Source organism: Carettochelys insculpta, chromosome 12, assembly GCF_033958435.1.
Source record: "Carettochelys insculpta isolate YL-2023 chromosome 12, ASM3395843v1, whole genome shotgun sequence".
Taxonomy (NCBI): Eukaryota; Metazoa; Chordata; order Testudines; family Carettochelyidae; genus Carettochelys; species Carettochelys insculpta.
Genome location: NC_134148.1, coordinates 46,222,485 through 46,234,526, shown reverse-complemented (window position 1 = coordinate 46,234,526; position 12,042 = coordinate 46,222,485). Strand labels below are relative to the sequence as shown.

Here is a 12,042-nt window from a genome sequence, read left to right as displayed (position 1 = left end):
AGTGACACTCACTCAGCAGGTACAACAGGAGGTTTATTAGGCAACAGATGCCCAGTTTCTCACAGAAGCGACAGTACAGCAGTCAGAGACAGTCCTCCCAACCCGTCCTGGGGAGAAGACCCCGAGGGGTGCCCCTCTGGGGTGTAGCTTTCCCCCTCCTCAGGCTGGCTGCCTTCCAGCTCCCTCTTCCCCTCGCCTCTCACTGCTGCCCCCGATTCAAAAACCCAGCTCAGCTCCTCCCTCCTCTTTGTTCAGGGCAGAGGTGTTACCTGCCAGTTGTAGCCCCAGGGTCATCCTTAGCCACTGGGAGCTGCTCTGCTTGCCTCAGACATCCAGCCTGACTCACACATGCACTCCCCCCACTCCATCACAGCAGGTTTAGAGGTGGGGGGGGGACAGGCAGGACAAGGGGTGGAGGGAGGAACAGGATGATGGGAGCAGGGAGGAGCAGGATGACGGGTGTGGAGGTAACAGGATGATGGGCGCGGGGAGAAGCAGGATGACGGGTGTTGGGAGAACAGGATGATGGGAGTGGGGAGGAACAGGATGACGGGTGTAGGGGAACAGGATGATGGGAGCAGGGAGGAGCAGGATGACGGGTGTTAGGGGGAACAGGATGATGGGTGTGGGGAGGAGCAGGATGACGGGTGTGGGGAGGAGCAGGATGACGAGTGGAGGGAGGAACAGGATGATGGGAATGGGGAGGAGCAGAATGACGAGTGTGGGGGGAACAGGATGATGGGAGTGGGGAGGAGCAGAATGACGAGTGTGGGGGGAACAGGATGATGGAAAAGGGGAGGAACAGGATGATGGGAGCAGGGAGAAGCAGGATGATGGATGTTGGGGGGAACAGGATGATGGGAGCAGGGAGGAGCAGGATGATGGGTGTTGGGGGAACAGGATGATGGGTGTGGGGAGGAGCAGGATGACGGGTGGATGGAGGAACAGGATGACGGGTGGATGGAGGAACAGGATGATGGGAGTGGGGAGGAGCAGGATGACGGTTGTGGGGGGAACAGGACGATGGGTGTGGGGGGAACAGGATGATGGAAGGCGGGGGAACAGGATGATGGGAGCGGGGAGAAGCAGGATGATGGGTGTGGGAGGAACAGGATGATGGGAGTAGGGAGGAACAGGATGACGGGTGTGGGGGAACAGGATGATGGGAGCAGGACGACGGGTGTTGGGGGGAACAGGATGATGGGTGGAGGGAGGAACAGGATGATGGAAGCCGGAAGGAGCAGGACAACGGGTGTGGGGGGAACAGGCTGATGGGAGAGGGGAGGAGCAGGATGATGGGAGTTGGGGGAACAAGAAGATGGGAGCTGGGAGGAGCAGGACAACAGGTGTGGGGGGAACAGGATGATGGGAGCAGGGAGGAGCAGGATGATGGGAGCTGGGAGGAGCAGGACGATGGATGTGGGGGGAACAGGATGATGGGAGCAGGGAGAAGCAGGATGATGGGAGCGGGGGGAACAAGATGATGGGAGCTGGGAGGAGCAGGATGACAGGTGTGGGGGGAACAGGATGATGGGAGCGGGGAGAAGCAGGATGACGGGTGTGGGGGGAACAGGATGATGGGAGCTAGGAGGAGCAGGATGACAGGTGTGGGGGGAACAGGATGATGGGAGCAGGGAGGAGCAGGATGATGGGAGCGGGGGGAACAAGATGATGGGAGCTGGGAGGAGCAGGATGACAGGTGTGGGGGGAACAGGATGATGGGAGCAGGGAGGAGCAGGATGATGGGAGCTGGGAGGAGCAGGACGATGGATGTGGGGGGAACAGGATGATGGGAGCAGGGAGAAGCAGGATGATGGGAGCAGGGAGGAGCAGGATGACAGGTGTGGGGGGAACAAGATGATGGGAGCTGGGAGGAGCAGGATGACAGGTGTGGGGGGAACAGGATGATGGGAGCGGGGAGAAGCAGGATGACGGGTGTGGGGGGAACAGGATGATGGGAGCTAGGAGGAGCAGGATGACAGGTGTGGGGGGAACAGGATGATGGGAGCAGGGAGGAGCAGGATGATGGGAGCGGGGGGAACAAGATGATGGGAGCTGGGAGGAGCAGGATGACAGGTATCGGGGGAACAGGATGATGGGAGCTGGGAGGAGCAGGACGACAGTTGTGGGGGGAACAGGATGATGGGAGCTGGGAGGAGCAGGATGACAGGTGTGGGGGGAACAGGATGATGGGAGCAGGGAGGAGCAGGATGACAGGTGTCAGGGGAACAGGATGATGGGAGCTGGGAGGAGCAGGATGACAGGTGTGGGGGGAACAGGATGATGGGAGCTGGGAGGAGCAGGACGACAGTTGTGGGGGGAACAGGATGATGGGAGCAGGGAGGAGCAGGATGACAGGTGTGGGGGGAACAGGATGATGGGAGCTGGGAGGAGCAGGACAACGGGTGTGGGGAGAACAGTATTATGGGTTCAGGGACAAGGCTCAGCCAGCACAAGGGCTTTGGTCTCACTTTTGGGATGAGTCGGATGCTTTCCACTGGCAGGAGGAACACCAGGCGTCCCAGCTGCTGCACATCCAGGAGACTCCAGTTCTGTGGGTGGCTGCAAACAAAGAGCAGGGTGAGGGCAGGAGTAGGCAGTGAGTGGTCTGGACTGGCCCTGCACTGCTGGCCTGCCTTACCCTAGCACCTGCTCTGTCAGCAGCAGCCTTGCCAGCTCCTCTGCAAACCCTTCAGCCAGGCAGGCCGCTTGCAGCTCCTCCAGACGCAGCAGCAGACTCTCGGGCTGGATGTGGGCAGCTGCCTCCTGATCTAGAAACCCCAGCAATGGGCCCAGAAGATCCAGAACCTCACCTGGGATCTCGGCCTCAGCCGGCGCATGCTGGCAGGAGAGTGAGCGAAGCAGGTGAGGCCCTGTCCTGCCCTCTCTGCAGCTGCCTGCCACAAACCCCTCCGATCCTTACCAGGAGACACAGGGCCCTATGGGCCAGTGCAGCCCGGCGGTGGGGGGGCAGTGCAAGCAGGCTCTGAGGGCGGCTGCTCACATAGTCCAGAATCAGCCTCACCGAGTCGTTGGGCAGTTTGTCCACAAACTTCATCCTGAAAGAATCAGAGATGCATCAGTAGAGCTGGCAGGGTCTGGGGCGGGGCAGGGCAGGGGTTGCGGGGGGCCTGGGGCAGGACCTAGGGCAGGGCAGGTATAGGGCAGGGTTGGGGGTGCTGGGCATGAGGAAGCACAGGGAATTCTGGCAAATCAGAGCAACAGAGGGTGATGCCTGGAGCTCGGGCCGGGGGGGAAAGAGTCAGGTGCATCTGGGGATGCTGCACAGGTCAGCTGCACCCCCTGTCAGCCAGACTCTGCACTCCTTGACAGTTCCTGTGCCCCCTCGCATTGAGACCCTCTCCCTTCCCAGCTCTTCATCCCCATCCTGCCCCTGCCTCCTCACTCCCAGACCCTTCACTCCACCCTGACTACTCCCTTCCAGAACCCACACCCCAAACCCTCCTGTACGCCTCTCACCCAGATCCCCCAACCCACTGCCTACTCCTGCATCCCACTCTGGCCAAGATCACCCCCCGCAGTCTATGCCTGTTCCCTGCCCACCCAGACACCACACCCCAAGCCTATTTCCTGGCAGTCCCCTCCCATGCAGAACCCCACACCAGCCCCAGAGCCTAGAGGGGCCCACAAAATGTACTAGCCCTGGCCCCCCACTAGCTCTGGGGCTGGTGTATCAGCGAGGGTGTTTTGTTTTGATTTTGATTTTGCTTTCCAATTCTGTGGCCCCAGAGTGATTTGTGTATGGGTCAGTGCCCCCAGCCTGGAAAAGTTTCCCCACCTCTGCCTTACAGTGCGAAGAAGCCAGATGGGGTCGATGGCCCATCAGCAAAGATAATAGACCAGAAATTCCCAACCTATGGGTGGGGACCCAAACATGGGCCACCATTACATTTTCTAAGGGTCGCCAGCTGGGCATCTCTGAGCCACAAGTGGCTCTTTAAGGAGCCATTTGCAGTGCCTGTCACTGCCACCACTCACTCCTCTGGCTCCCAGACCCTGCCCTGCCGCACTGAAATGGAACTCAATTTAATTGGTTTAACGGCCAACAGGAGGGATCCAGCCATTAAACCAATCAAATCGAGCCCCCTTTCAGCACAGCAGGGCAGGAAATTAACCACGCTGCAGATGGGAGTAGGATGGCTGGGGGCAGCCGTGCGGAGGTGGCAGCCTGGCGAAGGAGCAGCCAAGGGCAGCAGCAGTGCTTATGAGGTAGGTAGGGGGCATTTTGGGGCTGCGAGGGGTTTAAGCCTGGGGGCAGGGGGTGGTGGTTTGGGGATGCGAGGGGTTTATGCCTGGGAGTTGGGAGGTGGTTGAGAGGTTTAAGTATGGGGGGTGATGAAGGGCGAATCAAGGATTTATAAAGTATTTTTTCCCAGGGAAGAACCTCCCCCCACCCGGTTTTGAACTGCCTTGGGACAAACTCTTACTGAATTGTCAAAATGAGTAGCCATCTCAGAAAGGTTGGGAATTGCTGCAATAGACTGTGGAACAGCTCAGCCTTCCTGTGGACATTTTGGTCCCTCTGTAAGCAATAGCAGCTATAATAGTGCAAGGACATGACCAGGCCACATGCCTTGGGGTTTGTTTTTCTACAAACCATTCTGGGAACCAAGCTTTGGTTGCTGCCATAGGCTAAAGCTACATAAGGTGGGGGAGACATCGCTTGTTGGGCTTCGCTCCCCATGAGAAGACTCCTGAAAAACCCAAGGAGCAAGGCCTGACTGGAGGAATGCTGGAGGGGCCCAGGCGAAAGGGCTCTCTAGCCCATGCATGAAGATCTGAGAAACCCAAGCTGTACAGCTAATGCAACCCGCGCCTGCATTGGCAGTAAGAGTGAGGGTCTACTATCATACCCAATCTGTCCAGAACAGCGAAGGGGAACCTTGGTCACAGATTGGCAACTTTGGTGGCTCTTCTTCCTCTCCATGGGCTGCAAGAGTGCTGTAACCCAAAGAGCCTCCAGGCTAGAGGAGCTTTGCTAACTGCACTTGTGGATCTAGAATTTGGGTGTGTGCTGACTGAACTGTAGCAGCACTTTGACTGGATGCAGAGAGGGCACATGGCTCTCACAAGCAGCCTGCACCTCACTTCATGTGCGGTTGCTTTATGTGCATGTCACTTTAATAATACTGATAGGAAAAACCTGCATAGACAGAAACCAGCAGAATAGGCAATGGTAAACAAAGAGCCTCATGGCCACGCTTAGAACCCCATGGTCTGCAGGCAACCGGCAGGCCACAGGTTGCCTCCTGCTGATCTAGCATGTTAAGCCAAGTTCATAGTTTGTTTATTTGCTAAGTAATCTGCTTTGGTCTGTTGGCTCTCACTTAGAATCACTTCAAACCCATCTCTGGTAATTAATAAGCTTGCTTTATGTTTTAATCTAAACCAGTAAGTCTGAAGTGAATGGGAACCTACGCTCAGACAGGCTGTTGCCAATTCCTCTCCATAATGAGGGGCAGGGGAGCTGGGTAATAAATTCGTATGGGCTGTGGTTTGGACCAGGACAAGACAATGCAGTGCTGGAGTACCAGGCAGGGGAGCTGGGTAATAGATTCGTATGGGCTGTGGTTTGGACCAGGACAAGACAATGCAGTGCTGGAGTACCAGGCAGGGGAGCTGGGTAATAGATTCGTATGGGCTGTGGTTTGGACCAGGACAAGACAATGCAGTGCTGGAGTACCAGGCAGGGGAGCTGGGTAATAAATTCGTACAGGCTGTGGTTTGGACCAGGACAAGACAATGCAGTGCTGGAGTACCAGGCAGGGGAGCTGGGTAATAGATTCGTACAGGCTGTGGTTTGGACCAGGACAAGACAATGCAGTGCTGGAGTACCAGGCAGGGGAGCTGGGTAATAGATTCGTACAGGCTGTGGTTTGGACCAGGACAAGACAATGCAGTGCTGGAGTACCAGGCAGGGAAGCTGGGTAATAGATTCGTATGGGCTGTGGTTTGGACCAGGACAAGACAATGCAGTGCTGGAGTACCAGGCAGGGGAGCTGGGTAATAGATTCGTACGGGCTGTGGTTTGGACCAGGACAAGACAATGCAGTGCTGGAGTACCAGGCAGGGGAGCTGGGTAATAAATTCATACAGGCTGTGGTTTGGACCAGGACAAGACAATGCAGTGCTGGAGTACCAGGCAGGGGAGCTGGGTAATAAATTCGTACAGGCTGTGGTTTGGACCAGGACAAGACAATGCAGTGCTGGAGTACCAGGCAGGGGAGCTGGGTAATAGATTCGTACGGGCTGTGGTTTGGACCAGGACAAGACAATGCAGTGCTGGAGTACCAGGCAGGGGAGCTGGGTAATAGATTCGTATGGGCTGTGGTTTGGACCAGGACAAGACAATGCAGTGCTGGAGTACCAGGCAGGGAAGCTGGGTAATAAATTCGTATGGGCTGTGGTTTGGACCAGGACAAGACAATGCAGTGCTGCAGTACCAGGTAGGGGAGCTGGGTAATAGATTCGTACGGGCTGTGGTTTGGACCAGGACAAGACAATGCAGTGCTGGAGTACCAGGCAGGGGAGCTGGGTAATAGATTCGTATGGGCTGTGGTTTGGACCAGGACAAGACAATGCAGTGCTGGAGTACCAGGCAGGGGAGCTGGGTAATAAATTCGTACAGGCTGTGGTTTGGACCAGGACAAGACAATGCAGTGCTGGAGTACCAGGCAGGGGAGCTGGGTAATAGATTCGTACGGGCTGTGGTTTGGACCAGGACAAGACAATGCAGTGCTGGAGTACCAGGCAGGGGAGCTGGGTAATAGATTCGTACGGGCTGTGGTTTGGACCAGGACAAGACAATGCAGCGCTGGAGTACCAGGCCAGGGAGCTGGGTAATAAATTCGTACGGGCTGTGGTTTGGACCAGGACAAGACAATGCAGCGCTGGAGTACCAGGCCAGGGAGCTGGGTAATAGATTCGTATGGGCTGTGGTTTGGACCAGGACAAGACAATGCAGCGCTGGAGTACCAGGCCAGGGAGCTGGGTAATAGATTCGTATGGGCTGTGGTTTGGACCAGGACAAGACAATGCAGTGCTGGAGTACCAGGCAGGGGAGCTGGGTAATAAATTCGTATGGGCTGTGGTTTGGACCAGGACAAGACAATGCAGTGCTGGAGTACCAGGCAGGGGAGCTGGGTAATAGATTCGTACGGGCTGTGGTTTGGACCAGGACAAGACAATGCAGTGCTGGAGTACCAGGCAGGGGAGCTGGGTAATAGATTCGTACGGGCTGTGGTTTGGACCAGGACAAGACAATGCAGTGCTGGAGTACTAGGCAGGGGAGCTGGGTAATAGATTCGTACGGGCTGTGGTTTGGACCAGGACAAGACAATGCAGCGCTGGAGTACCAGGCCAGGGAGCTGGGTAATAGATTCGTATGGGCTGTGGTTTGGACCAGGACAAGACAATGCAGCGCTGGAGTACCAGGCCAGGGAGCTGGGTAATAGATTCGTATGGGCTGTGGTTTGGACCAGGACAAGACAATGCAGTGCTGGAGTACCAGGCAGGGGAGCTGGGTAATAGATTCGTACGGGCTGTGGTTTGGACCAGGACAAGACAATGCAGTGCTGGAGTACCAGGCAGGGGAGCTGGGTAATAGATTCGTACGGGCTGTGGTTTGGACCAGGACAAGACAATGCAGTGCTGGAGTACTAGGCAGGGGAGCTGGGTAATAGATTCGTACGGGCTGTGGTTTGGACCAGGACAAGACAATGCAGCGCTGGAGTACCAGGCAGGGGAGCTGGGTAATAGATTCGTACGGGCTGTGGTTTGGACCAGGACAAGACAATGCAGTGCTGGAGTACCAGGCAGGGGAGCTGGGTAATAGATTCGTATGGGCTGTGGTTTGGACCAGGACAAGACAATGCAGTGCTGGAGTACCAGGCAGGGAAGCTGGGTAATAAATTCGTATGGGCTGTGGTTTGGACCAGGACAAGACAATGCAGTGCTGCAGTACCAGGTAGGGGAGCTGGGTAATAGATTCGTACGGGCTGTGGTTTGGACCAGGACAAGACAATGCAGTGCTGGAGTACCAGGCAGGGGAGCTGGGTAATAGATTCGTATGGGCTGTGGTTTGGACCAGGACAAGACAATGCAGTGCTGGAGTACCAGGCAGGGGAGCTGGGTAATAAATTCGTACAGGCTGTGGTTTGGACCAGGACAAGACAATGCAGTGCTGGAGTACCAGGCAGGGGAGCTGGGTAATAGATTCGTACGGGCTGTGGTTTGGACCAGGACAAGACAATGCAGTGCTGGAGTACCAGGCAGGGGAGCTGGGTAATAGATTCGTACGGGCTGTGGTTTGGACCAGGACAAGACAATGCAGTGCTGGAGTACCAGGCCAGGGAGCTGGGTAATAAATTCGTACGGGCTGTGGTTTGGACCAGGACAAGACAATGCAGCGCTGGAGTACCAGGCCAGGGAGCTGGGTAATAGATTCGTATGGGCTGTGGTTTGGACCAGGACAAGACAATGCAGCGCTGGAGTACCAGGCCAGGGAGCTGGGTAATAGATTCGTATGGGCTGTGGTTTGGACCAGGACAAGACAATGCAGTGCTGGAGTACCAGGCAGGGGAGCTGGGTAATAAATTCGTATGGGCTGTGGTTTGGACCAGGACAAGACAATGCAGTGCTGGAGTACCAGGCAGGGGAGCTGGGTAATAGATTCGTACGGGCTGTGGTTTGGACCAGGACAAGACAATGCAGTGCTGGAGTACCAGGCAGGGGAGCTGGGTAATAGATTCGTACGGGCTGTGGTTTGGACCAGGACAAGACAATGCAGTGCTGGAGTACTAGGCAGGGGAGCTGGGTAATAGATTCGTACGGGCTGTGGTTTGGACCAGGACAAGACAATGCAGCGCTGGAGTACCAGGCCAGGGAGCTGGGTAATAGATTCGTATGGGCTGTGGTTTGGACCAGGACAAGACAATGCAGCGCTGGAGTACCAGGCCAGGGAGCTGGGTAATAGATTCGTATGGGCTGTGGTTTGGACCAGGACAAGACAATGCAGTGCTGGAGTACCAGGCAGGGGAGCTGGGTAATAGATTCGTACGGGCTGTGGTTTGGACCAGGACAAGACAATGCAGTGCTGGAGTACCAGGCAGGGGAGCTGGGTAATAGATTCGTACGGGCTGTGGTTTGGACCAGGACAAGACAATGCAGTGCTGGAGTACTAGGCAGGGGAGCTGGGTAATAGATTCGTACGGGCTGTGGTTTGGACCAGGACAAGACAATGCAGCGCTGGAGTACCAGGCAGGGGAGCTGGGTAATAGATTCGTATGGGCTGTGGTTTGGACCAGGACAAGACAATGCAGTGCTGGAGTACTAGGCAGGGGAGCTGGGTAATAGATTCGTACGGGCTGTGGTTTGGACCAGGACAAGACAATGCAGTGCTGGAGTACCAGGCAGGGGAGCTGGGTAATAGATTCGTACGGGCTGTGGTTTGGACCAGGACAAGACAATGCAGTGCTGGAGTACCAGGCAGGGGAGCTGGGTAATAGATTCGTACGGGCTGTGGTTTGGACCAGGACAAGACAATGCAGTGCTGGAGTACCAGGCAGGGGAGCTGGGTAATAGATTCGTACGGGCTGTGGTTTGGACCAGGACAAGACAATGCAGTGCTGGAGTACTAGGCAGGGGAGCTGGGTAATAGATTCGTACGGGCTGTGGTTTGGACCAGGACAAGACAATGCAGCGCTGGAGTACCAGGCAGGGGAGCTGGGTAATAGATTCGTACGGGCTGTGGTTTGGACCAGGACAAGACAATGCAGTGCTGGAGTACTAGGCAGGGGAGCTGGGTAATAGATTCGTACGGGCTGTGGTTTGGACCAGGACAAGACAATGCAGTGCTGGAGTACCAGGCAGGGGAGCTGGGTAATAGATTCGTACGGGCTGTGGTTTGGACCAGGACAAGACAATGCAGTGCTGGAGTACCAGGCAGGGGAGCTGGGTAATAGATTCGTACGGGCTGTGGTTTGGACCAGGACAAGACAATGCAGTGCTGGAGTACCAGGCAGGGGAGCTGGGTAATAGATTCGTACGGGCTGTGGTTTGGACCAGGACAAGACAATGCAGTGCTGGAGTACCAGGCAGGGAAGCTGGGGGTTATTTTGGCTCCTCCACTCTTACCTGCTGCCCTGGTGGATCCCCAAACGATGGTGACTTGAGCATGCAAATGCTAGAGCGTGGGGCGAAGGGGCTGTTACGGGCTTACCACTGCTGCCAGTTCCTCTGGAGTCATGCTCCCTGCCTGCTGAAGGCTGGAGCAGTTCTGACTCCAAGCAAGCCTTAGAGCCATGGAGTAGCTTTTAGAGCAGCCCAGCATTGAACCCCTCCCTTCTGGACTCTCCCAGGTCAGATGCCATGGGGAGGGGAAGGGGAGAGCACAGAGGACTTGAGGCTGGGGCCGGAGTGAGTCACCGGGGCCACGTTCCCTCTAATCGTTTCCATCCATGTGCAGAATAAATGCTTTTGTGCACCAGGGTGTGTACAAATGGGCACCAACAGCAGAGCCACACACCCAGCAGTGGGCGCTCTGCTCATCCACTGGCCAGCATGAGTCTCTCCTGAGTGGCTACACAAGCACCCAGCTTCCAGGGACGACTGCCTCGAGGACTCTGGGGGAAAGAGGCTGTGTAGGGCCTCATACATTATAAGGGCAGCCCTGGTGTAGTCTCTCTATTGCTGGCTCACATGCCGGGGATGGTCAGAGAGCCTGCACGTAACTGTGTCTGTGTACGTCCCTACCTGTGCGAATGCTGGTGGACATCTAGGACTTGGTCAGATCTGTGGCTTGCCACAAGAAGCCCAAGCTGCTGAGTCAGGGCCCCAGTGATATCCCAGTTCCAGGGGGCACCTGTCACAGTGGGGTGGGGCCCAGGATGGGGCAAGGCAGAGCAGAGACTAGAGACGGGGTTCAGGCCAAGGACACAGCAGCGCAGAGCCCAGGGTGAGGAGGGGCAGCACCTGCAGGAAGGCACCTACAGGGCAGCTACATTTCTGCTAGTTTGATTTCTCCATAACCAGGCCATGGCTGTTTGTCACCTAGGCAACCAGGTGACACCTCTTCTGGGGTGAGACCCAGGCAAAGGGGCAGGTGGAGCATGTTATGAATTGGACACTGAGGTAGTTCAGGGAGAGTGTGGGGGAGTCTGGAGAGAAACATCAGTCAGGCCAGGCCCAAGCGGGGGGCTCCAGGCCTGGGATTCCCTCTGGGGGATCTCCTCCCTGCAACATGGATCAGACAGACCCTTCTGGCTGCTCTGCTGACAAGCCTGTTCCACGCTGCATCTGTCACCTACTAAACCTTCTCTTCCTCCCGTTGAGTGAGAGTCGCTGCTTGCTGTGGGGGCGGCGCAGAGCCCGGGGACCCCTGAGCCCCATTACACTCCACTGAGAACAATTTCCCTCCATCCTCTCTGGAACCCCCCACTTCAGGTAGTTAAAGGCTTCTATCAAACCCCCATCACTCCCCTATAGACTAAATAAGCCCACACCCCTCAGCCTCTCCTCATAAACCATGTGTGCCAGCCCTCTAATCATTTTTGTCACCCTCTGCTGGACTCTCCCTAGTGCTTCCACCTCTTTTCTGTACTGGGGGACCAGAACTGGAGGTAAAACTTCACATGCAGCCTCACCTGTTCCAAATAAAAGGGAATAATCACTTCCCTAGATCTGCTGGCAATGCTCCTACTAATGCAGCCCAATATGCCACTAGCCTGCTTGGCTACCAGGGCACACTGTCAGCTCACATCCAGCTTCTCTCCCTCCAGTTGTTAGTGCGCAGGGCAGCAGGGAGGTGCATCCGGGCCACTTACGGTAAATCCATGAGGAACTTTGGTCCCAGCCACGCCAGCTCCTCTCCAGAAAGTTCTGGCCGCTTGTGGATTTCCTCCCAGATGCACTGCCTCTGAGGACACAAAGTGACACTAGACGTGGAGCCTCGCCTGGACCCATCCAGCACCACCAAGAACTCATGGCTCACAGGTGGGCTGCCAGTGCCACCCTTATGCAGGG

General features: G+C 56.2%; 1 protein-coding gene across 1 annotated transcript in view; it reads right to left on the bottom strand.

The window, feature by feature from the left end:
• STRC (stereocilin) overlaps window positions 1-12,042 on the bottom strand; it is a 48,365-nt gene that overhangs the window by 13,667 nt on the left and 22,656 nt on the right. The window contains 4 exon segments of the mRNA XM_075007225.1: window positions 2,472-2,562; window positions 2,642-2,841; window positions 2,924-3,059; window positions 11,844-11,935. Of these exon segments, the coding sequence (XP_074863326.1) occupies window positions 2,472-2,562; window positions 2,642-2,841; window positions 2,924-3,059; window positions 11,844-11,935 (519 nt within the window).